This window comes from Branchiostoma lanceolatum, chromosome 8 (genome assembly GCF_035083965.1).
Source record: "Branchiostoma lanceolatum isolate klBraLanc5 chromosome 8, klBraLanc5.hap2, whole genome shotgun sequence".
In the NCBI taxonomy this organism is placed as follows: domain Eukaryota; kingdom Metazoa; phylum Chordata; class Leptocardii; order Amphioxiformes; family Branchiostomatidae; genus Branchiostoma; species Branchiostoma lanceolatum.
In genome coordinates this window covers 9,478,332-9,504,570 of record NC_089729.1, presented here as the reverse complement: position 1 = coordinate 9,504,570, position 26,239 = coordinate 9,478,332, and the positions used below count along the sequence as shown (strand labels likewise).

Sequence of the window (26,239 nt, the reverse complement as noted above, 5' to 3'; positions counted from 1 at the left end):
TTTTCAAGCAAATCACCCTTGTTTTCCAGGGTGTGATGTGCCGTCCGTCCCGCGTCCGACAGATGTTTGCCTCCAGATCCTGTCGTAAGTCTGTGATGATAGGAACAGCCCTTAACCACGGAGAGATGCGGCAGCTGCTGAGTCACATGGGAGAGATCGAGCAGCCGTGGAACTGTCCTCATGGCCGCCCCACCATGAGACACCTCTTCAACCTCAACATGCTGCCAGACTGAGCCAAATAGAAAGTCCTTATTGCTAAGATTCCATTAGAAAACGTTGAAGTTGTAGCATATTATCTCACCAAGGCAGCGTGCCTGCGAAGCTGGTGTGTTATACCGAAGGACATTTATACCCATACAGATACAGATATTACAACCAAGCAATACAATGATACTTCTGTGTCTTTAAATTGAAAAACACACACATATTGATTAGAGCTTTTTTTTCGTACTTGTTTACTAGTAGAATTGCTTCTACAGAGAGGAAGACAGATCTTTTAAATCAAAACTCATACTGGCAAACAATTTATCATGCAAAAGCAACATCAAGAATTTTAAAATGTTTTATTGATACTACATTATTGTATGATGGTTCATGCTGTAATATATTATGAGTACAATTTTGTTTAATAAACTTTAATTACATTTTGCTTTTGACTCTTTTGTCAAAACTTACATCAATCATTAGATGGATTTATTTGTCATATATTGTTGACATTATAATAGACCTGGTGCTCCTGAGATTTTCGCAATATACATTTCTTATAAGATCATCCACAACAGCTCCTGTCTGACAATGTTACCACACGCTGTCCACAATTTTAACAATGCTGCTCATCATGGACATGACATTCACCAAATCAGTAGCGTTACAGATATTGCACATTGTTGTCGGTAATGTTGATAAGAAATAAATGGACAGAAATCTTTGATTTATCAACCACACGATCCGTCCTTCCAGCCATCTCTCCATCTCTCATCCACCTTCGAACAGTCAAACTCGGGCTTCCCGATCCTCCTGCTGACGTCATTGTGTGCTTCACACATCCACTGGGAGAGGTTGTGTCGACTGGCCACATCAGGGGGTTTACTTTTCAATCTGGGAAGGAAGAAAGGGAACACAAATTTATAATATCATGCATAGGCTGATCATGATAAGGATTCATTGGTCATATCATAACTTATGAGATATTTTTTAAATCTAATTCTAAGACAGTTACTTACCAGTAGCACTAATAATGTCTGTGTAAACTACTTTTATGCATTCTATAAGTCACATATTTATGAACATAACTGTCTGAGTAAAATTGTTAAATAGTAAACACATTTCTTTTGCTTTTACCCTACATGTCCTATGTAAGGGTAGCCTGGGTGCCATCCTGTTTCTCCCGGGGCTCCTACACTCGCTACCCTGAAAAAAGTATTTTTTAGGGTAGCGAGTGTAGAAACCCCGGTAGAAACAGGATGGCACCCAGGCTAATTAAAGGGCATTACTTCAAAAGTTACATATAATGCAACACATACACTAAGAGCTTTGTCATTGTGGTTTGCTATTTCAAAGCGAATCATCAAAAGCTATAGTTGTCACCTTTCCCTGAAGTCTGTTGCACACTCCTCACATGGGAAGAACTTGGAGAACAGGTGGATGAACTGAGACATCTCCTGTTGCTGGGTGTTGGAGGGTTTGTCAGGATAGTAAGCAGCCATTGTGTGCATGAAGGACCAGGTGTTCCTACCCAGCTCATCTCTGTCCAAAGGACACTCAGGGTCTTTCTCTTCCTCCTCCTCACCCTTCTGCTGTTTGCGAATGACATAATTTGGGCTTAGTATTAAATGACTCCTTGCATGGGCTGAATTTGTGAATACGAATATGTAGTTATCATTGGGGTGAAATTACTAGTAAGGTTGATGTGAAATCCCATGTAACAGTAACACTATATATTTCCCTACACTGAGTGCGGCTTAGTTCCAATTTTTCAGACGTCTACATTCCCTTGCCATACACATGATAAAGGTAACTCCTTGTTTTGCTTAATCATGCTTGTGTATTACGCAATACCTAACGTTGTTTCACACGATTCCGAGACAACTCGGCCCCTGGGACAACTCGGCCCCTAGCCATTCAGGACAACTCGGCACCAAGCTCAGGACAACTCGGCACCTATTACTCAGTGCATGATAAGTGTGTTTGGGGCTCGAAGAATGACAATTCTACCGATCTGACAGGCTGATAAGTGGAACAAGAATTTTAAGAAACTAAACTCAGTCCATACATCAGCATTTTTGTATTTCCGTAAGTCTCAAACGTTACAAGACCGTCAAAAACACGTTGCGGGCCGGCGCGGCGACGCCATTTTGTTTGTTATTTTCGACGCCCTTTCACGAACTCGCTACGCTTATGTTCTGTTATGAAAGTGGTTATAACTTATTACCGATGAAACTAAATGTATAGCAGTTCATTATGTTTTGTTGGACATAGATTATAACAGTTTATGTATATAACATTATATGTAGGTTTTCAAAACGCGTCGAGACAACCGAGATGATAAAACTTCCTTATTCATATTCAAACTATCAAAGCGTTCCGGGGAAAATAACCTGCAGAATTTCACAATTTCCTATCTTTTTTAGACGAAATGTTTGGCAGTTAAACATGTTTTATTCCTCACATAGATTTTTAAAAGTTCCTGTTCTGTTTGCTGATCTATGTCAGTTTTGAGGTTCGGTGCCGAGTTGTCCTGAGCTAGGGGCCGAGTTGTCCCGAATGGCTAGGGGCCGAGTTGTCCCAGGGGCCGAGTTGTCCTGATACCGTTTCACACGATACTTATCTGGCGTTATAAGAATAACAGTACAGAAACACGTTTCGATCTCCCGAAAGCTTCCTTTGATAAATATTTCAGTTTCACGAATCATGCAGAACATGACATTTCTGTTCTCCGTGAAACAAGTTGGCTATAAATCCTTGCATAAGTCACTAAGTGTAAATTATCGACAGAACAACCACCCGTCGTACCTGGGGCTTACTTTGTGTGGGCGCCGTTTTCCCCTGCATTCTCATCCAGGTTCTAAAATCAGTACATGTCCTACAAGGTTTCTCATGACCACCCTCAGTGCCCACACCTGCAGTTGTGTCCTGTTTCGTTCGCGAGGAATCGCTGGAAAAATCGCCTGGAAACATCGCGGAGAAATTTGGCAAGGGCGCCGCCATCTTTTCAAATAACAAAGCGCTTTGGATGATGGGACTTTTAATGGAGAAAATTGCCTTTTTTTAATGGAAATTGAATCATTTCCGTTTTTTAATCAGGATGTACCTATAAAAGGATATAAACTACCCATAGTCATGAATGTGTACAATTAGATGAGGTTGAATTCTTTGGTCGGCCACAGAGAAAGAGACGCAGGTCAAAGGTTACAGGGTCTGAAGGAGGACCGAAGATGCCTATGTTTGGGAAAAGAAGTAAGAAAACTCCTTTACTACGACGTGTAGATTATTTTAGAGACATATGTCATGTGCTGGTATATTTACAGTAGTTTGTGGCGGCTTTTTGAGTCTCAGAAATGTCAGTTTTTAGTGGTAGATCATCGTTAAACATTGTCAATTTTTGAAGGACATAATCTGGGGGAGGGGGGCGGTACAGGGCTGCCATAGTTTTGAAACAATAAAATGTAGCAGAATTTCAAATCTGTTGCAGAGGACATGTGATGTACATTTACTTTTGAGATTTATGATATGCAATATAGGGTAGTTTATGACACGTTTGTATATCCAATCTTGGATATGAAATCAAAATGACAGCTGAAAGATTTCGTAAAATTTTCAGATTTCATTTCATATCCAGATTCAAATTGAACTTGATTATGAAATGTAATCTGAAATTAAATCTTTGAAATCCTTCAAATTGTATTTCATATGCAGGCCTCGAAATACCCGTGCATGTGCACCTGTGTGCACCCAAAATTGGTGCTGTGCACCTAATTTTTGATGGGTGCACTGGTGCACCTAGATATTTTCATAAGCTATAGGGTAAGGGTACTATTGTACACTAGTATACAGAATATTCTTGAAATGTAAGTATCAGAAAAGGCAATATAACCTTTTGTAGTACTTTATATTTGATTTATTATTACTTGTTTGAAATTTTGAAGTTAGCTTTTGAATTACAGATTCTACAAGTCGTGTAATTTTTAAAGAGCATTAAACTTTGTACTTTGTAATCGTGTTTTGCTGACATTCAACTTCATTTTATGTGGTGCACCCAGAATTCGTTCTGTGCACCTAATGTTTTTGGTTGGGTGCACCAGTGCACCTATTCCCCAAAATGAATTTCGAGCCCTGATATGTTCAAATCCATTTAGTACTATATTATTGCAAGTGTAACAACTAACTGAGTATGCCTTTGCTGTTACAAGCACTCTTCCAGTGGTTTCGATTTGCATGGGAGAGGGAACCTGTGATAGTTGCGGCCATTGTGGTTGGAGTACTCCGTAAGTTTGTTTGTTTTTGTTAATCCATACACTCTTTAAGTTTTATTTAATGCGTACCAATAATACTGTATACAAATGTAGCTTCAAATCTATGAAAATAAAGGTGCAAGAAATGTTTTAAGCCCTGTGGCCTGATCTAGAGAATCAAAAGAATGTGACAGAGCTGGACACTTTAGTGACTCTCAGATGATCAACTTTATTCATGTATCTACAGAGGGAATATTGAGTACCGGTAAATGTAGGCATATATCAGCTATCAGTTATCCTTGTTATCACCCTAGTTTTGGAAATGGCCAGATGTTTCAGGTAGCATCCACTACCTTTCGTCAGAGACACTGAGCAAGATATGTTGATCCATAGCATGGTCTTCTGACCATTTCCAAAGTCATATCCAGTTGCTTGAGTAACTGTTATTTGGCATATCTTATGACCTGGATGTCTAACCTTCATCGAAATTCGTTAACGATATCTTATGCTTATTTGGCTGCAGCTCCCTTTGGTGTGGTCTTCATGCCTGAGAGCTGGAGAGAGGATGTCATGAGAAGACAACACATGGTCACGACAAGATACCCAGGTATGTGTCTTGTAATGTGCTGTACAACACCTGTACTAGTAGTAGTACTGCTGATGATATTTTCATAGCTCATATATCCCATAGATGCGCGCCAAGTTGCCTGTACTAAAGCCACTCTCCCTCTCCAAGCTTTTTTTTATCAAACTCACCATTGATGTCAGATGAATACTATGATAGGATAAAAGACTGTAGATTTTCTATTGGTCCGCAAAAAATATAATTGTGTCGGTATCGTTTTGATATAAGCCATTGTTTCATCCACTCATTCTTTCTCAATCTTCACCGCATAATCAAATAGTATAAAAGACTTATTACATATTTTTTCTCTCCAGTTCCAGTGAGGGACGAAGGTGATGACACCAAAGCGTAGTGGCGCCCCCTGATTGTCAGAAGTTGTACAACACCCGCACTTCACCTGTGACTTTACCATGTGTTCAACTTAACCCTGTACTGCCTACCAACAACAACATAGTGATGCTGTATATAATACTGTAGACTTGGTAGAAACATTGCAACTCTTTGTTGTTCACTGGACTTATTGCTCTGGTTTTTGAGTTTGCCATCCTACTAGAAACTGTCAAAGTCCATGAGTGGAAATTTGTTGTCCCCTTGAAAGATGTAATAAAGGAAGTATAGAAGACTAATGAATGTCCACCGAAGTCATTAATACACACATGGTATTGTCTATGGTTGACAAATTGTGTGATTAAGATTGGCCTTGACATGCATTAGTGTCCACACTTGACATAAAGCTATACCAGGAACACTTTGTTCACAATGAGGTAAAACCAGAAATGTCTTTACAGAAATAGCAGGACCATATTTTATCTTGATGCTGTAAATTTGCATTAGGAAATTGTCAGAATTAAAGAAATGGGAAGTGACAGAAGAGAGATATTGGCCTGCTGTGCTTACCTTGAGGTAAATTGCCCACATCTGCAATACTTGAACACTAAACATTGCATGCAGGCTAATCACATAATCCTTAGTGGGCCAGACCATAGCTGCAACATGTATGTCATCCCTTCTAATCGACCTCTTCAAAACCTGAATCGGCCATGACCCAACTTATCACACTTCTATTTAGCCGTACAAACATGTCCAGACACACATGTACACGCACCTTTCCCATTCCTCTCTGCTCATTTTCAATTCCAAAATAATCCAAACCTACCCAGCTAGCACGATATCCATGTTGTTTGTTACAGTGGTTTTGTTCCAAGCCATTTTAGTAACCAGATGCATTCAGGAGACAATATCATTGTGGAACTCTTTTTCTTTATTCATCTGCTCAACATCATTGGACCATAGACATGTACATGTAATTTACATCATCACTATAAAAATACACTATCCACATATTGTTGGTCCACCTCATAAATACACACTAAAATCACCACAGTGACTACATATGTGCACCAAATATCAGGGTTGTGACCATGTACATGAATATTGTATCATGACTTTTGAATGAGATTTCAGGTTGTCAAGAAAGTTTTTCAATACATATGGTGCTGACAACATACCAATGTCTTATACAATATCAAAAGCAATGTTACACGTATGAATGTCTTTTATTGATTTGTCTGTAGTCTGAATTGAGTACAAGTTACAATGCTGTGGTAAAAACATAAAGATATATACTATTTATCAACTTCCATTAATCTGCCAGGTTACATAAATCAGCCACATTCAAATACAGTGGATTTGAGAGATATCTAGTGCAGCACCACGGGTATGCAGTTTAGATATACAGGGGTACATAATACTAGCCTGGAGTCCAGCCTTCTTAGCTTTAGTCCGCTACCCAAGCTCGATCCGCTCCCAGCGGACTTAAGCTAAGAAGGCTGGACTCCAGGCTAACACTATATACTGGCGAACATTGGGTTGGAGATCTGTTTGGATGTATCTTTTCAATGTGGCGGACATATGTACCCTGGTGGAATTTTGTTAGTAGATGTTATATGTATGCAGATAGATTTGTCCTCTTGCTGATTCATCTAGCATGAGCAACGCAATATAACATCAATCCAGACACTTAATGCTACATGTAGACATACAAGTACGTAATACAAACTGAACCGCTAACCATTCCTCGTATGACCTTTTAAGTGCACTACACTCGGACATGAAAAAGAGAATTGATGACTCTCAGATATCCCTCAGTTCCACCCCACTACTCTTAGACATAGCGGATAGTTCCATTTCTACTGCAAGGGTTGGTGTGCATCTATGGGCCATTTCATTTTACATGGGCTTATGAGAAATTGATTAGAGCAGAAGTCATCAGCAATTTATTTTTCTCCTTCAGTTTGTTACTTACATGTCAACCTGAACATTCATCTGGTTTCAATCAATCACGAACTTCTCTTGGTAATGCTGTATTTGTACTCCCACACCTTCTTCATGGGACAGCCAAGAATAATGCATTTTAATATGGAGTGCCCTTCATATTGCTGAGCTGATCTTGAATGCACTCAAGCAGTAAACATGAGAGACTGGCTGAGTGGTCATCTATGATGAAATACTACATCTTCCGAAAATAATTTCATCAGACATTGGATATTGGAGTTTTCTTTTTACACAAGCAGGCGAGACAATACTGCTTGTGTAAAAAGAAAACTCCAACACCCAATACTACATCTTTCATGCCATAGTTTATTCAACAGGATCTTTGCAGCAGTTGGCCTTGAAATAGACGTCAGTATCGTTATCAAAAGAGTTGATATATGTGAAGCGCATATCGGGGCCACCGTACCCATTACACATGAATATATCATATATAGCGCCGTTGTAACCTCCCCAGGCACATTACATACGTACAGTAGGCCAGACGTCATATTTTATCCACTGGAATGGTGGTTATAACATCATGTCTAGACATTTAGATACTTCTTCCTAGTGAAGATGCTTTACAGCGCTGTCTTCATTTGTACCATAGCATCTTAATCATGATTCAAAATCGTCAATATGAAATTTACATTAAGATATATGTCATCTACGCTATCGTTGATATTTTAAGGTAGTACAGATTTTTGATAGTCCAAGGGGTCCTTCTTAATAGTGCTATCCAAGACGTGAACATTTAACCTCAGAATCGTGTGATCTATTAGCTATAGAGCTAACTGACATTGAATATTCAATTTCAGTAATACTAACCACGATTCTAACTGGCATCAGATAGTCCCTCTGTAAGGCTAGAATTTTCAATATAAGATATCAAAACCGTGTACTAGATCAACTGAGGATGTTTGCATGGCAGCTAGAACGCTGGTGTATTTCGTTTGAAATTTGGTCCTTGATGAATATCTTTTGCAGTAGTCAGCCTTTTGGCCGTCCCTTCGCCCGGTCGAAAAGCTGACTACTGCAAGAAACAGACGAGCCTGGAGACAGATGTCCATCTTCCTTGCTACTTTGTCCCCCCAACGACCCGGAGGTCAAAGGACTAGGTAGGTAGGTAGGTAGAATATCTTTACACATATACACTAATACATGTAGTTGGATCGTTGCTTGATTATTCTTTAATCAACTTTCACTGAAAATCATATTTCTCCCACATTCATTCAATCAATCAATCCATTCAGGGCATCAAGCTAGGCGTCCGTCACAAAAGCCTCTGTGTCTCTACAGACGTCCTGTGAATAATACACTGCATATAGGACCGCTCTATCGATGATCCTGGCGAATTTACTAGATCTTACTCCTTGTATGTCACAAGAAAATGCGTCAGCATGCTGTGGTTCTTGGCGTCGTTGTCGCGCCGAACGTCTTATGTTTTGCTGTTCTTCTTAGACGACTTGAGACCCTTAAACTTTGACTTCGGCTAGAAAAGGAAGATACATATGGAATGTTGAATATGGAATAAATGAACGGTATATGTAACGTTTTTCTTAATAATCCTTTTAGATAATATCCGTTTTAAGGAGGCATTAGAATAAGCTTGAAAAGTTGCAATCGATTTTTGTCTTGGCAAAATGGTAAAATACACATAACAAAGAGATAGCAATGGTCTTGTTGTTATTGCCGTTTGCACATTCTATATCATCTTTAGATGAAGACAAACATGTATGTCAACTTGCGTTGAGTCATCTCTGGTTTAATTTTGCTTCCATGTTAATCTACAGATTGCAACCACAGTGTTTATAGTCTGTGGACATGATGTGTTCTGTAACCGTTGCGGCTGAATGTGGCAATGTGTGGTTGTTGAATGTTGTGTACGTGCATACTACAATAACATAGACACTTCCCAGACTCCCCTTTTCCTCCTCCACGCTCAGATATTTCCCTTGTTGATACGGTTGGTATCAAGAGAGGCATAACAGTAGGTGATTGCGATGACGATGACGTCAAACTTACGTAGATCGATCCACATGGGAATGAATGAACCGCACAGGAGCATGCCTGGCCGATTCATTGTTATAACTAACCGTTTCCTCTCGATTAAATTGTCACTAGATACATGATGAGATATCCCAGTGGGGGCGGATTCGTGCCGGTGTAATCGTTAGCAGTGTTTGTGTCGGTGTGCGCATGGTGTATACTAGTATATGGGGACACTTCGCCTTCCACTGCTTCCAAAAAAGAAGTCAACCCCATAAAGCTTAGATTGTATTCCGTAGCAGTTCTTAGAATAGTCACCTCTTCCACTTGTCACCATTGTTTACTTGCACCATCTGTATATTTTTTCCATGCATTGTTTCATGTTGCAATTAGCCCTCGGGCAAGCACTTGCAAGTAAAACTCAATTAGCCATATATCATTACCCCCAGGCGTGAGCGGCATAGATACTCAGGTATCAAAAAGAGACATTGAATTCAAGAGACACTAGTACTGAATCAAATTCTAACAGAAGTGGGATCTTGGCTCACCTCTATATTAGCATCGAACAACTCAATTTAAACAAGAGTTCGGAGACCTCATACCTCCATGAAATATTTAAAGCTTTGTGGAAGGCGCCCTAAAAACACCGTCACTGGACCTGCGGCACGCTGGCGGCGTCGCTGCGGCCGATCGAATTGACAAAGCACTCAACGAATTTCATCAACAAAAAACGAATCTTAAAGCTTTGTGTGTTTTGTTGTTTCTTTGGTCATACTTGTACGTTTTGAATGATATTCCCATCATAATGTCATGGGTGCACAAATCCAGTTTAGGACGCAGCGACGCAGCCAGCGTGTCCCGGGTCCAGTGAGAGAGGGGCTTTACGTTGAGCCACATCAACACACGTACTTGATACTTGATGGCGGTTTAGAATTCAGCCAAACCAATGTCAGCAAGGATCGCGGCCCCGGCAGCGGCTGCCTGCGTATTCAAAACGTGTCATAGAGAGCCCATCCTCATTGCATTAATCTACAACTAAACCCCGTCATACAGAATCAAATCGGATTTCACAACTTCAAACGACCACTCGGGCCTGGACGCTGCAATCCATAGTCATAAAGCGAGAAGACAGGGTTGTTATAAAGCGATATTGAGTTGGCAAACGCCGCGGAGCCTGCATGGGGAATGGCCAATTGGGCCGTACCTCAAGCCTGCTCAAGTCGTGTTAATCACAGAAGTCGTGACGGTTATTTCAATAGATCTAAGGACAGACAAAGGTTGTGACATATCTTTATATTATTTTTGTCAAATTAGAAACACAGCTGCAAGACCACTTGACATCCAATGAAAAAAATCCAATCAGAGCAGAGCAATATGAGGGTTACTTTGTGGAAGAAGAAGTGTACTTTAGAAACGAGTTGTTTGGAACTAATACCCTAATTTCCTCTGCTGTTCATCGCAGCTGGACAGAGAAAAACTGACGGTGATTAACTGTAGCTGACGCGCTGAGGAAAATCTGCCTTGACTTAATAAGTCGTTTGAAACCCACAATCTACAATCAATGACAAGCAAGACAACTTCCTGTTCAATCTAAAGCGCATCAGAAGGTGCTCTTAAACAGTTGCAGCACAACACACCACGCTCATTTCAAAGTTGCTTTGGGAGCCATCCCTCGCTGCTGCCGAGCGTTATTGATCCACGTTCCTCTAGATATCAAAGAGGCTTTCCACGGCCTAGGGTTAACAGGTTGAGGTTATCTCCGGCCATTTTTGTTCTCTGGGCCGGAAGGTATATCCCTGGTGGCAACATGTTAGCTCACCACAAGTAAATAACTCCCATCACGTACTGGCTTTGTACCATGGGGAGATATATGTACTCTAGCCTACTACCGCTGGTGGGAATTATATAAACAGCAGAATGAAGGTCGGCGGACGGCACAAACTTACGGTTACCTTTAACCTATTACCGCGACATCTCGTGCTCGTTATGCCATCTCACTAGTGAATAGTGGATGGGTCATTACGCTAGTTAATGACCCACTCCAGAGAGTAAAGGGCCGCGCCCGTCCGGTCTAGGTAGGTGAGGTCGAAGATTCAGTGATCTGCGTTACATTATCATCACCAGAAAGTTTGAAAGATCTTGAAAGTTTGGCACATCAGTGATCATGAGTCAGATGACTGAATTTCGTACAACACATCCACAAGAACGTCCTCAATTTCTTGCAGTAAGTCTATAGTGATCTAGTGTTAATGTAAGTGGGGAGAGATGTGTTAAATAGGTTTAGAAATGTAATGTGTTGGTTATCATTGCGACTCCAGGAAGATTAGTGAAGTACGTATAAAATAATGTACTCACTAATGGAGCTCCTACAAATGAACGAATGAACTAATGATCAAATGAACAAATGAACAAATGATCAAATGAACAAATAGAAATGAACAAATAAACGAATGAACAAATGGTCAAATGAACAAATAGGACGGTGAATGTTACCCGGCCCTTATACTCACCGGTAAGATGCTGAAGGAGCTGGTGAGATTTTCAGACACTATCATCGCACCTCCCGCGTTGTCGAACTCGCCACAGTAGTTCGGAGCGCTGAATAATGTCACCAGCTACAAGGGGGGTAGAAAAGAGACGTTTCTGAATCCAATCACATCATCCTCGAAAGTCATCAGCCTTTTGTAACAAACTGACTAGCAAAATAGTCGCTGATAATTACTCTCCATTAAACGCATTTCAGGGCTAAAAATGTAGAAAGTGATTTGCCGACGAAAGTCCAATTGACCTTGCAAGACCAATTTCTTCCATTTTAATTTCGGTTATTAGTCTATAGTGGGAGGCCAGATTAAAATAGGGAAACGTAAATGTTGATCCGTACACCTCCGGATCCGCCAAAGGACCCCGCTTCCTCGTACGTTACATCGCTAATCACCCTTACATTTTGATTCCATAGTATTACATGTGTGCACGTACGCGTATGCATAAATATTGAGAAAACGATGTTACGTCAAAAGGGGAGCACCCTAATCCTAATGCTTACGTAGTCTTCTGTAAGTGCGCAAGCGCGTGGGCGAAAATATGCTTTTATGACGTCCACGCAGCTGACACTACCATACTATAAGGCGCCATATTACACATAAACACAGAGATTGGGCCGATGGGCTGGTGGAATTTTGATAATGTAGTTATGCATGTAACATGTTGGGAAGGTAGTGGGAAGTTTATGACGTAACAGGAAAGGGGTCACACATGTAATTTGTGGGTTCATTCATTATTGAAAAAGATCCCCATAATAGCATCAACATTGTAGATTAGATACGCTATCTCTTCATACTTAATAGCAATAGATCACGATTTTTTGTCACACAATATCTTGTGATACTGCAATGTGCAATGCGTTCACCACCAGCTATAAATGATACAGGTCAGTTTTAAGGAATGTACTTCTTGTTCTCCTAAATGGAATATTCGAGACCATTAGGGACTTGAAAGATTTAAGAACTTCATCCAAAGGAGTACCTGAGGGATACCCTAGTACTTCTTTGGATGAAATTCTTCAATCTTCTGAGTCCTCAATGGTGTCGCAAATTTCTGGTAAATACCTTTTGGGTTGTGCAATAAGAAGTTGGTTTTCCAATCAAATACCACCCTGATGAAGCAGCCGTAAATCGAGTAATATTCGCGTTGGTTTTATGTTTGCGTTTTTTACCAACGAACCCTCCTCGCGAATTCATCACACCACGAACATGCGCCCTGCCTTGCATTATACAGTACGTTGTTGAAACCGCGAACTTAATACACCGCGAATACCTTCTTTCCCCTGCTACCTCGAAATTACCAAATGGCCCCTTGACACTTTGAAACTCCTCCCAACTCGACCACTATGAAAAGCGGCCCTGAATAATAAAGGCAGAAACAAAAACAGAAAAGTTTTAACAAAGAAACAAGTCCCCACGTCCCAACTTAAGAAGTCAGTGTACAGTATTCGAGCGTCATACCTTTCTCTTCTGGAAGAAAGCGTACCCGTCCTCCACGACCTGGTGCGCGCGCACGATCAGGCTGCAGTCGTGCTTCTTCAGGAAGTTCCTCACCACGTCCCCGCCGAACGTGTACGACACGCCGCGGTCGTTCTCGCCCCACCCCGTGATGTCCTGCGGCGAAATGAAGCTATAATCAATGGTTTGTTTTAACTCTAAACTCATTAATGAATGAAGACCTTTATTGTACATTTTTGCCCCGTTGGGCTAAGCACATGTCACATCTTGACAATCATGCACATATACACGTGCATCATCATCATCTTCGCCACTTTTCAGGTCGGGCATATAATTATAAACGTCTAGTATACCATAGTACTTTTATTGTATATTTGTGCCCCACTGGTCTAAGCACAGGTCACATGTTAACAATCATGTGCATATTCATGTGCATATAAACGTCTAGTATAATTTGGTCCTTTCGGCTTTCTCTCGCTTCTTGGTAATTGTATAAATGTAGTAGGCTGTATGATTAGTTAGAGTTATTAATCAACACAGTGCCTGTTCTGTGTGTGAAATATTGATAAAATACCAATTTGTCCATACGTGTGAGGGACGTGATATTCGCTTCTATTTAATTTTGGATAATAGTATGTGATTGAAAGGTCAACCCTATGTAATTTCAACGCAATACTATTGTCGTTTTACATCCAATCAACCCGTATCCGGCCAATATTACTAAGAAAAACCGCGTTCTCGTTCTAGATATAACCGTATAATTATTACAGTCCGCGTCAGTAGCGAAACAACATTAACTGTCCAGCCGTCTTGTGGCTAGATTGAATCAAACCTCCCGAATAGATATTGGTACAGAACATATCTACTGGCTAGAGGTTGTGGGAGTGTTGCAAGATTGGACCGCTGTAAATGCGAAGTTCGTATCCTTGTTCTTTTTGGTCACAGTGATTTATTACTCTTTTGCCAGGCAAAACTGACTTGAACTGTGCCGAACTTCACGCATTTCTGATGATAAAACGCGACTCTACACCTCTAAGTGTTTTTGGTTTGGTTTATGATAGTCAAGAAGCTATGAGTATTCACATCATGTTCCTTCTACCCCACCTGCTCGAAGCGATATCTTTTCAGCACCATGGCCAAGAACGGTCTGATAACAGGTTGCTTTTAAACCACAAAATGAAAAGGCCCTCACAGTCCAATTCATCTCCGATCTGACCATAAAAACGACACATTTCCGTCCTGCATCCACATTTTCATGCCGAAGGATTTTTACGACATGAAAGTGGAGGAACCGCAGTGTACTTGACTGTCGTAAAAATCCCACCGCATGAAAATGCAGCTGCATATCTTGTTGGCGTTGCTGCACACAAAAACATCAGAGCGGCCATCAAAGCTAGATACAATCTTTAAAATGAGAAGTGATACAAACGAACCTCATCTGGATCCGACCACAGAAGGTCACACACAAGGCCATGGTCAGGCACGTCCAGAGGGCGGTCAATTTCACGCAGCTGCGGGGGGGGGGGTTATAACAGATTTACAAGCTTCAGATTTCTATCCGTTTATAATTTCATCGGGTTGTTGAATGACTGAATAGCAAAGTTAACGTTCTTTATACATAACCGAGTATTTACACAACCCGATGTTATGATGACTGTCATCCAAACGTCGGCTTGTGTGAATCCTTCTTTGTAAATAAAGAACTTTGCTATATTCATTCAGATCTTTACGTGATGCTACTGGCCGGAGCCGCTCCACATATTTCAAAGGTCCATAACTTCATCTATATCTATATACTGTAAAAAGTCACTTCACAACCAAGTTGTACGTTGGCTTCATGCTACTTCAACTACTGGCCAGTCATTCTAGTACAGACTAGGAGCCTGAAAAGGTAAACCAACACATGTCTACAACGTTTGAAACTGAGGTTTGTAAGTGACAGCATATGAAATAAAACCTTGTCTGCCGTGTTGCCGACAAAGGATATGATATTCAGGAGAGGTGGACGAACAGACCTGTCGCAAGTCGGCCAGGTCGGGAGAAAGGCCACCGTGTGTGCAGAAAATGGTTCCCTCCACAAGTGCAGCTGAATACAAATAAGATACACTGTTATGAGGTATAACATTAATATAAAAGAGTCCTGCCAAGACCAGAGAAAGTAATGAAATACTCTGACATTTTGACGAAGAAAATGCCAAACATGGTCTTTAGAATATGATTCTGGGCTTCCATTCAACAGGAAAAATGCGTTTTTCAGAAAGCTCAACAAGAGCAAATGTGCCATATAAAGTCCTGATTTCAAGTATGCCGTATGTTCATGATCCCTGTAATATGTACTTGACAGCCCTTTTCTGGTGTAGAAAACTCAACGCCAATTGCAATATGTCCTCCTCTGATGTCAAAACTCTTTATCTCTCAGTGTGTCTCTGGCCTACAAATATACTTAAAAGCATATTGTCTTGGCAGTTGGTGGTTGCAGATAGATAGTGGGCTACGTGCATGTATCCGTACTTAGATCAAAGCAAGTAACTTTCATGGACGCCATCAGCGCGCTCATTAATTTAGGCCTGATCTTGAAAAAACAAATTCCCCTCCGGAGATGGTCAACATAGATATAGCTAGCCACTACTGTAGTTGCAGAAGTGAAATTAGTTCGAAAGTAGTAAAAGTGGCACCAATGTGCTAGTCATGAGTGTAGATACAACGTTTATAGTGTATATATTGAGAATTTAGCCATCTTGTTGTTTCGCCCTCTCGCATTAGATTTTGAGTCTGCAGAAGATGTCATCCATAAAATTTACTTGCTGTGCCCCTATCAAGAAGAACTTACCTATAGGCAAGCAGTTGAAACAATCTGTGAAAGTCTTCCACAACTTGATGTTGTATCTTCTTTTGCATTCGTCATAGAAGCCGTAAATCCTAGCGGTGGAAAATCAACACGCACGGGGTCAGACAAGATTCCGGGATAGGAGACAACAGTGCTGTGTCAAGTTCGTTACAAATCTAGGCGCCCGTTAATAAGATGCATAATCCATGATGGCTATCCAGGTTACAGCCTTCTGGGTGTTAAGGAGTTTAGACGTAAATACTGGACGGGTTTTGATAACAATAAGAGAGATATTTGGAAAGAGATTACAGTTTTGGCCATCGGCGCTGAGAAGATGGTGTTGGACAATGTTTCTAAGACCACAGATATTCTAGGGGTAAAGGTTTGGTACAAGACTAGCTACTTTCCCTGAGTGTTTAGAACCTAATGTCGCTGTCTTCAAAGGTACGAATTTCAGTAGTACAGTATTAATCTAAAATTTTTGTAGGTAATGAACTACCCTTCTCTAGTATTTTGGCGTATATGTGGCGAATGCGTTTAGCTCAGTTTAACTATACATGTATGTATGTATGTATGTATGTAAGAATGGTATCTGGTTGCCGTTTTCATGTCACGCCGCGCTAACGTGTAGTCTGGGTAACGCCCTAGTTAGTTTTCCGCACGCTTCTCTTGTACGCTTGCTCACGTACCATCCCGTATCAAGTTTCCACGCACTTTGCTTGTTCGCTTGCTCACGTACGAACAAGAAAGCACACAAGGGTAGTGCACAGAAAATAACCAGGATGGTAATGTATGCAGGGTAGTTGCAATACGCTTCACTACCCCGTTCTAACGAGACAGGTCTCCGTTACACACAAGTTGCTTCACGCATCAATTACCACTACTCTTTTAACCTTCCCTTCGTTCTGATCAAAACGGCATGAAATTGACAAATATGCTGTCTGCGCACAGTCGAGTAAAGAACAAGAAAAATATGAAGTCGAGCGAGTGTATTTTACAGATGACTTGCAGTTCCATATGAATCATAATCATCGGTAAAATGTGTATCCACGAATGCGCCAGAGTATCATTAGAAAGCTAGAATTCACAAATTCACATCACGTATCATGACTTCATCAGTTGTCAGTAAAGTGACACCGTCACAAGAATGTTTATTTCCATCAGCATACCATATCCTTAACAACTGTCCCTCGCGTCCTTTCTGGCCACCATTGATTATGTGTTAAGAGCGAATGCACGATTTTGAATGTTGACTCATATCTCGTCATCATTCTTTATATATAAAATTCGAGAAATAACGTCTATTCTCCATACATCATTGAGGTATCATCTACCTACGAATCACACTTTCAAACACAATACAGCCGGGGTGACATTATCCTTTTGTTTCACTTGGTAACTGACCTGTTGATACTGGCGCACTCATGGTTCCCCCTCAGAAGGAAGAAGTTGTTTGGATACTTGATCTTGTAGGCCAGCACCAGACAGATGGTCTCCAGCGAGCGCTTTCCTCTGCAACAGGAAATGACATTTTCATATTCAATTCTTGGGGTGGCGTCCCATCAGTATATGATTGCATTGAACAGCCTTGTCTTTCAAAGAGACATTTTAAAGGAGGGTCTCTTCGTGTTGACGCAAAGCTGTCCCTATTCATCAAGATATTGTAATCTTCTCTCGTTGTTGGATCAATCTTTGTATCAATGGCGTTCATTGTTAGCGGAGTGTATGTCAACTGTATACGTATATACATATGTGTATGTATGTATGTATGTATATGTATGTATGTATATAAAGGCTTTCGGTGTTGACTTCAATCACGGAAAGAGACATGTACGTGAAGTGCATGTGCCATGGGTCATGCCATGATTGCATCCGTGACTCAGTTTTTCAGTGTTAGATTCGGGGAAAGATACATTTCCATGGAGTGATGGGACTAGAGGAACACACTGGCGTCTCAGCTTTGTACACCTAATCTCCAAGCAGATTTATCGGTGGCAATGACTGTATCATACTGGCAAAATCAGTATTATTGACCAACAATACTGCTTTTGCCAGTTGGATACTGTCATTGTCACCGATAGATCTTCTTTGAGATTATTGTACTCCCACCTGTCCACGTAGTCCCCCAGGAACAGGTAGTTCGCGTCTGGCGGGAAGCCGCACTTGTCGAAGTGCCTGAGCAGGTCCTCGTACTGCCCGTGGATGTCCCCGATGATGTTGATGGGTGCGTTCAATTCCAGGAAGATCGGCTGTTCCAGGAAGAGAGCGCGCGACATCTGACACAGCTGTCGGATCTGGTTCTCAGGCAGTTGGACCTGAGACGGATACACGAACTAGGATTTTTTAGATCTCCAATTAGATTTGAAAAAGGGGTGGGTTACTATAGCTACAGTACATGCTGGAAAAGAATTACTCGGAGCTGGTAATGAGAAAGGTTTAACAAAAACATGATTCCACGATGCAGTAATCGGTCAACAGTATAATACGGTTTAGCCAATTAGCGTCATGTATTGACAAGAACCCACCATTTGAAACTGAAAAAAAAACTGTTTATTCCAGTATTCCGAGTCTTGGGTGTGATCGGGAAAAATACGGACTCCTTCCTCTAGAGCTGATTCCACTACCCGGTCTCGCTATGTACATGTGTACGCGTATTAATTTCGTTCATCATCACCCCACTATGTTTTTTTCCGAGGATTCCTGAAGTATTGAAGGATTGAATGGAATAGCACTCATGTTGATTTACGTATTCCCAGCCGAGATTATCGTACACCATTCAAGACTACACAGACATCCCTCGAGCAATGAGAGACGAAAACATGACGGGTATTAATCAGAGAGGCGGGTTAGTTGGCTGTTTCGGCGTGAACCCTTCTCCGGGCCACCTACGCAAACGCACATGAGAGTATTAGGGGCCCATTACTCAGGCTTTGCAGACGAACAGGGTTGACCTGTGGGTCAGCTAGCTGCTTGTTCAACCGTTACAGTCGGCAGACGTCTGTTCTCTGTGGTGCAGCGAAGCGCGGTCTGTGTGGTTTGCTACCATTTCGATTTCGAAGATGCGGTCTCTACCCCCATCACTGTTTATCTTTTCATGATAAAATATTACGAGCGTTTCAATATATCAAACGTAAAAGCCTTGTTGGCTTATCGGGCCTATCTGCTCCATGTTTAGCTCAGGCTCTACAAGCCTTTCAGACTAAGTATTTTTCTTCTTGAAGGCAACTTTGAAATTGTAGTTGTTTGGTCTGTCTGTCCCGTAATCGCCGTCCTATTCATCATGAACCTTCGCGTTTCTCGTCTAGTGAACTCAAAGTGCTTACATCACCGCGAGAGCGTCTCTGCCGTTGACGGAAGCTGGTTCAGCTGGCGAGGGATCCCCCGAGTTCGAGCCGCTTGTTAGCTGTGATCCCTGCCCGCTGCCCCGGAAACGTAGGCCCACCGGATACAGAGTTAGAATTATGATTTTGATTCAACCTCTGGTTACGTGTTTGGATGCAAACACACGCCTGAAGACGGCATGCCGCTTGGAACCGGTAAACATTCATAATCTGATTTCATGGTAATCCGATAAAATGATTGAGAATGAACACTGCTTCAACCCACCTGGATCCAGTGAAATCAAAACCAAATACCGTAACCCCATACCCGGCCCATAATCTCTCTAATTTTCTCCTTAGACTAAGATAGTAAAAGACGTTGATATCAGGTTATGGCCAGTAGTTAATTTCCCAAGGGATTCAGAGACCCGAATGAGCATTCTGTCATTTATAGTGATATTTGATAACTGTTTTCTTTTCTAACTACTCCTTACTACATCTCATTTCGTTCTTTAAGTGGAATAAAACGTGGATGAAAACGCCTTATAGCTACATGTAACTCTACTCTGTTATGAATTTTGTCAAAAAAAACTCAAAATTCCTTGCGTGCTCCTTGGTCGTTGACTACACAATTTCTCCTTAACACTCAGTTGGTTTCTCGGTAAAGCCAGCAAAAATAGATTCAAACTGCTTTCACCTTGCCAGACCTGTTTTTGTCCATCCGATTTAAAGACCGCCATGCTTGTGAAAAATTACACCGGGAGGTTTATTAAAAAAGATAACGGAAATTTTGAAAAAAATTGCACAACGACCAAAGCAATACATTTTGGAAAGTTGTTAAAGTACAGTTGAACTGAAGTAAAAATCCACCGACATTTTTACACGTGTGGTGAATTTACCGACACAATTTAATATCATATCTTAATAACCTTCTCGGCGAATGTAATAACACCAGCAATAGTTCAAAGGAAATTGCATTAGTGTACTCTCCGGCGGACGCCTGTGCTGTAGAAAATTATCTTACGTATTCCCAATACCCTGCCTTTAATGAAGAAACCATGCTCTCCTTTTGACAAACGAGTCTTAAGAAAACGTCCGCGTACTGGCCTACCTGGTTTGCATTTCTAATTTCCTCCAACCAATCTCTATGCGTCGCCCCCTCCACCATTAAGATGGAATTTATTCAGGCCAGCTCGAAAGTTGCAACCAGATAAGGACGCTGTGTCCTGACTATTTTTCTTATCAGGCTGTTGGGCAGTTTAAACGCGGTGGTATCGATTGTAGACCTTCGTTTCCTTTCCCGACACGTGGGGCAGTGTTGATACAGTAACTGTTCATGTCTGTCGCGCCTGACAGTCTGTACCGCAAGCTTATAAGAGTTCAACTCATCTCTCTCCGTTATCATGTTGCTCCTAGAATATATGCTACTCTCTATGAGATGGCAAGAACAAAAACATCACAGGTTTTGCCTAGCCATAGAGAAAATGTTCACTCACTCATCTCCGTGGACTTTTGCGAACAGTCTAACACCTATTCTAACCCTGTGTGCATTTGTACACGTGACTACAAACCATGAAAAACGTATCGTGCACGGCGCTTTTCCACAATTTCCCTCATTGTACACCCCTATCAGCACCAAGGACAAAACCAGCATGCAATGCGTAGTCTTGTGTTCTGCACCAAGGACAGTTATCATTCTGTAGCGTGGTCCTTTATTAAGACATGAAGTGTCTCGTATTTCATCGCTGAAGTTTCTCTGGGTGAACGTCGCATGCCTGTAATTTCAAGGGGTTGTAATAACATGTTTGTGAACGGTTCTTTTGAATACGCAACACCGTCGTATGTTCATTTGGCGACTTAATAGTTTCAGGCAACTGTTTGTCACTTGCGCCCACCACAGTTCTCGAATACCACACAAATGCCAAGTTGTCTTGTATTACGTTATCGCCACTTTGCTGTAACACAGGTAATCCATTTGAGTTTTGCCCGGCGAAGATATTATTTACAGCCACCCCCCCCCCCCCCTCGCCTCTCATATGACTAGAGCTTATCACCACGATTCACGTCTTCAAGAGAGGAACCTCTATTTTAAAAGCTTTCGTCTGTTTTCCAGTCCGGCGGCCTTTTGTGTTTTATTGTGCACTGGGAACAGGCGAGGCAGCTTGAGTCGTCAGTAATTGGCAAAGCGTACATCTATGTGTCATGCGTGGGAAAATGGAACAACAACACAGGATGGCTCCCCGGCAACTAGGTTTAAATCCTTTCGTGAGACCTAATGGAAATTACAAAGGATAAAGCTGATTGAAATCACACATGTCTACAAGTAAGTACCTTAATGATGCAAATGGGAGATTGGAAAGAAGCCGATCGACAGCGACCGCTTGACACAGGCGCGGTCTCCTCCATCAATCTTTAATTCTTCGTGCTCTTTATATTCTATTTCTGACAACCTCTTCCCGAATGGACGGGGCATAACATTTGCCACCAACGCGTTAACGGGAAGAGTTGATAAGGCTTTTGCGTTCGATCCAACTGTGCTTCAGTGATTCAACATCAAAGATGTTAGGAATCATGTTATAATTTCCGTGGGTGTAAGGTGGCAGCAAAGGTTACGCGCCTGGAGCCTTGTTCCGTCTTAAGAATCCAGAACTTCCGTCTTAACACTAGAAGGGTTGAAACTTTGTTTCTGAAAGGCCGGAAGGAAAAGTGTGGACTAGAAATCATCTCGTGTACGCAATATTCACGTAAATTATTATGCATACGGTAAAGGTAAATGCCATAGACCCTCTATTATAGTTTTGTGCTACATCGACTTAACTATACGGCCTCCCAGGATGCTAAGCCTCAAAGAGCTGGCATAAATTATACGTACATTGTTATACGTACATTGTGTGATGAACGTCGACGTCTCCAGTATTTGATCCATTGAAAGCTTCAAATCTCGTCGTGAAAGAACGGTCATATACATATACATCAGGCGCTCTTTTAGATATCCGGGAGACTAAAATAAACCATTACTACTTACGTGAAGGGTAGAGGAAAGAAACAAAATAAATCACAGTCCTTAACAGTCTTAGTCAGATAAATGGATTCAGAAATCGTTTTTAATTCCAATATCTATGAACTGCTACAACCAGAAGTAGCATTGCAGGGCGCAAGCAATCAGCACCACACTTCAGATTCCTCCATTTAGCTAGTCCTCTATCACCCATATGCTGACCTCTGGTCATTTTTAGACTGGTCGAAATTCTAAAAGGCAAATTCATCTCCCTGGCTTTCACCTTTGACATGATGCATATAAAATGTACCCGTTTGTAGTAAGAACTACGCGAGCTTCATGCAAAACGGTTCACAAGAATCATACAAACATGTAAAGAAGTTAGGCTGTAATGTAATGATGGTAGCTGTCCTTGGTGCTGAATGTTCTATGCACATATAGAAATTTATAGTATCAAATGGACACGACATTTACTCAGAACGGCAAACCCACCCATCATAAGCTCCTGCAAACTCAGATTGGCTACAAAGGCACCGCTGTGAGCCGGCGGCACATCACAGTAATCTTGGAGCTCAGAGCGCTAAGTTTAGTAGGTGAATATATGGGACTTGCGCCTCGGCGAGCTTCAAACCAATCCCTTCACTACCTGAGTCAGTCCGTACGATTGGTGCATGCAGGAAATATCCGTATGACTATTATTTGTATTAGATCCACACAAGCTTTCACACGCATCATGTTGTAGCGCGTTCCTTTTTAGTTGCTGATTTTCTTTGCGTATAAAAGGGTTGACATTTTAAGTGGGCAGAAGGAATTCCTTTATCTATTTAACCTACGGTAACATTTGGACTTCGCAATCATTCCAGGGCGTTATCGCTCCTTCGGAGGAACCCCTCCATTTACAGACTCCAGTCTTTTCGAAGTCATTTGGAAGTATTTCAACTAAAATATAGATTGTACATTGGAATATAGTCTTCCCTAATGACAAGCTGCGTCAACACTCTTACTTTTTATTTCTCCGACTATTTTTTTCAAATTCAAACAAACCCAATTATCAAGAATTCTGTATATAAAGAACAGCTGTCTACTGTCACAAATCTATGCCAGTCCCTGGAGTGGTTACTGTCGATAGGTTTGACTGTATAGCGTCAGGCAAAACAGTGTTTCGTAGCCTTTTTGTAACATTGATGTGGCAACATGCATTTGAGCTAAGCTTAGATACAGCTACTCCATGTGAATAGCCACTTTACCTGCTATAGCTTTCTATGATAGGGTTGCCGGACAGATTGATGAACATATGTGATATTACGGATTTATTCCTGTTACCCTATAATGCCAAGTAAGTAGAATTTTAAGATGTATTATTATGTATTTCTATTTTGTAGCTTATAGGTAACCATAAGAAAGTCGCTGTACTTTTTCTTGCGTCAATAAATCTAAGAGTCCATTCTAGTTCTATCTCAGAATAAGGGACTCCAGTTAGGACCGTCTTGTGCGAAAATTAACACGCCAGAGAGAGGGAGCGGCTGGCGGTAAGCCCCCTTGTACGTCACTTAAGTCACTTCGTGTCGACACGGCAGCCTTTTCCTGTAAAAAAATACAGCCCGAATCCATTCCTATCAATCTTCCTTGTAAACTCACGGCCAGGGAGGAAAGGATGAAGGCCTCGTGGGACCGAATGTTGTACTTAAGAACGGATGGCTGTACGTATTACCCGGATAATCACTCCGTATGCATGACGTACTCCAGATTCGCGAGCTAAGAACTTGTAAATTCAGCAGTTTTTAGCTTTGTCATCTTCTCTCACCCAATATTATACGTCACAGACTATATGTATTTTACATGTATGTGTGTATGAACATAACGCTCCACTATATCATTAAGCGCACTAAGGCAAGCGAAAGGAAATTTGATTGGAAAAAATGGTTGCACTCGCAAGTATAGTGAGTCATCTGCATGAATTAAAGTGGGCGTACAAAATCCCCTATAAGTACTGTCTCTGCTGAAGGACAGGGTAGGGCCTAAGAAAAACGTAGGTTGTGATTCCGGTTACCTGACCGACCCTAACAAAAACCTGCCGACCCTAGACCTTTTTGGTCGGGCGCTGGCATAGTAAGGGATATAAGATTTTGATCTGACATCTGAGTGATGAAATTCAAAACAGACTTCCTGCGTTCCACACTCTGTTAATAAATAGATTAGGGCTTTGAACGGTTGATGTGCGTGAGAACAGGCAATTTTACCTTGCTAAAATGTATTTGTTGGATCACTCCGTCCGAAATCTTTAAAGAATGAAATAAGAAAAATAGAAGAACCCATATCTACCGACCCTATTTTTTCAGGACTGAAAACGGAAACCCAACATTTTTCTCATGCCTAATGAACGTGCAATGTCATTTGCACAGCGGTATAATGAACCCTTTATCTTAATTGTCAATAAGCAATCAGAGAGTCCGTGACACGAGCCGCGCCTTTCGACAAACTAACCTTCTGATTTATTGGGCTCAACAAATGGAGCCTTTGGACGGCACGAGAAAAGAAAAATGACTTCTGCGCTGATTTTTTGTTTATTTCTTCCATATCCATCCTTCCTCCACTCGAGCACTTCAGGCGCCTGGTGCTGTTATGCGCGGTACGTAATTTTCACATCAAGAGGAGCGGTTAATAGCTGTTATGATGCGTCGCTTCGCCTCGCAGACTCCCGACATAGCAAGCGTTCACAAATGTTTCATTTGGTTTTGATTGTGTGAAGCCGCCTATTCCCAGACAGGTGTTGGTTAATTTAAACTTTTACTTCAGGGCTAACCACGTCGCCAGTCAGTACTAACGCGTACGTTATTTCGCACCCCTGTACGCGCGTTGTTTTCCCTCATAATTTAATTTGTCTGCATCGGCAGGTGATGACGAAAATGCATGGCGGAGAGACAAGAGTCGGCAGATTGTATCAAACCTCTGGGAACAGTCACCGCCAGTACCATACTTCACCGATTCCATCTTCATTATGCGTGTGTCATAACTGCGAAAGGCTATTTCTGAGGGACATGTTGTAACCAGACAAGTGAGTGATACAACAGAGGCGTGGGATGAAACTGTCGGCACAGGACGGGTGGAAATGTACGACCCACCTGTTTCCCGGGGTGATTCCGCACGGCCAGAAGCTCCCCCAGCAACCAGTCGACGTCCAGATCATTCTTGGTGCTGCACATGGGGTCAACACCGCCACCTGAAACCGCCGATCCGCCCAAACGCTCGCCTGGACACCGCGCCGGCAACAGAAAACACACGTACGGCAGCGGAGAAACGATGGATTCGCGGCCTGGCGGTATGAGCAGGGCGGATGTTCAGGCAGGCGTTAGAAAACGTGCCAAGAGCAGGTGTTCTTTTGCTGCAGTACTGGCGACCTGTGTCTGGTGGCGCTTGACGTATGCACACATTTCTTTTTTTGGCAAAAATGTCCACGTTGTGGATCAAAACATTACAGCTCTTTCAAATTGAATCAGATACACTAGTAGATCATATTGAATGAAATAAAATGGTTTAAGACGAATAGAATATCCCCAGTGCGTTCATTACTACTGATGTCATGATACTATAGGTTAAACTGACTTGGTTCATTCAAATGAAATCAAATTACATTTGATCAAATTATTTGATCAAATCTAATCAGATCAGATCGTATCAAACTTAACTAGAGTAAATCAGTCTTGCATTTTAAGCTGCT

At 41.6% G+C, this 26,239-nt stretch overlaps 3 protein-coding genes and 1 long non-coding RNA gene across 5 annotated transcripts in view; 2 read left to right on the top strand and 2 right to left on the bottom strand.

Moving 5' to 3' along the window:
• The window catches only part of LOC136440786 (mismatch repair endonuclease PMS2-like), a 28,803-nt gene extending 28,154 nt beyond the window's left edge, over nt 1–649 (top strand). The window contains exon 21 of the mRNA XM_066436896.1: nt 30–649. Coding sequence (XP_066292993.1) covers nt 30–233 — 204 coding nt within the window. The 3' untranslated portion in view covers nt 234–649. The remainder of the gene's footprint in view (nt 1–29) is intronic.
• On the bottom strand, nt 547–3,232 carry LOC136440788 (FAD-linked sulfhydryl oxidase ALR-like). 2 transcript variants are annotated; one of them, XM_066436898.1, is made up of 3 exons: nt 3,013–3,232; nt 1,588–1,796; nt 547–1,098 (listed from the first exon to the last, which is right to left on the bottom strand). In XM_066436898.1, exons 1-3 carry the CDS (start codon nt 3,205–3,207, stop codon nt 936–938), a joined length of 567 nt encoding a protein of 188 aa, XP_066292995.1. In that variant the 5' UTR covers nt 3,208–3,232; the 3' UTR covers nt 547–935. The 2 variants fall into 2 exon arrangements, with proteins under 2 accessions (XP_066292995.1, XP_066292996.1); XM_066436899.1 differs by having other exon boundaries at nt 1,588–1,793.
• On the top strand, nt 3,173–5,702 carry LOC136440789 (uncharacterized). Its single transcript, XR_010756713.1, has 5 exons — nt 3,173–3,191; nt 3,387–3,456; nt 4,410–4,484; nt 4,975–5,058; nt 5,391–5,702. It is a non-coding gene; the product is annotated as an uncharacterized lncRNA (long non-coding RNA).
• Nucleotides 5,703–6,316: 614 nt separating this feature from the next.
• On the bottom strand, nt 6,317–25,907 carry LOC136440787 (serine/threonine-protein phosphatase PP1-alpha catalytic subunit-like). Its single transcript, XM_066436897.1, has 9 exons — nt 25,644–25,907; nt 18,313–18,518; nt 17,608–17,715; nt 16,207–16,295; nt 15,392–15,462; nt 14,810–14,887; nt 13,380–13,532; nt 11,889–11,993; nt 6,317–8,881 (listed from the first exon to the last, which is right to left on the bottom strand). Exons 1-9 carry the CDS (start codon nt 25,722–25,724, stop codon nt 8,828–8,830), a joined length of 945 nt encoding a protein of 314 aa, XP_066292994.1. The 5' UTR covers nt 25,725–25,907; the 3' UTR covers nt 6,317–8,827.
• Nucleotides 25,908–26,239: the final 332 nt, after the last annotated feature.

Excerpts from the sequence above, each read along its gene's own strand:
- LOC136440788 (XM_066436898.1), bottom strand. The coding sequence starts at position 3,207 with ATGGCGGCGCCCTTGCCAAATTTCTCCGCGATGTTTCCAGGCGATTTT. Across the intron at positions 1,797-3,012 it reads CCACACAAAGTAAGCCCCAG|CAGAAGGGTGAGGAGGAGGA; the intron begins GTACGACGGGTG and ends ATTCGCAAACAG. Across the intron at positions 1,099-1,587 it reads GCAACAGACTTCAGGGAAAG|ATTGAAAAGTAAACCCCCTG; the intron begins GTGACAACTATA and ends CTTCCTTCCCAG.
- LOC136440787 (XM_066436897.1), bottom strand. The coding sequence starts at position 25,724 with ATGTGCAGCACCAAGAATGATCTGGACGTCGACTGGTTGCTGGGGGAG. Across the intron at positions 17,716-18,312 it reads CTGGGGGACTACGTGGACAG|AGGAAAGCGCTCGCTGGAGA; the intron begins GTGGGAGTACAA and ends TTCCTGTTGCAG. Across the intron at positions 11,994-13,379 it reads CTTTCTTCCAGAAGAGAAAG|CTGGTGACATTATTCAGCGC; the intron begins GTATGACGCTCG and ends CCCCCCTTGTAG.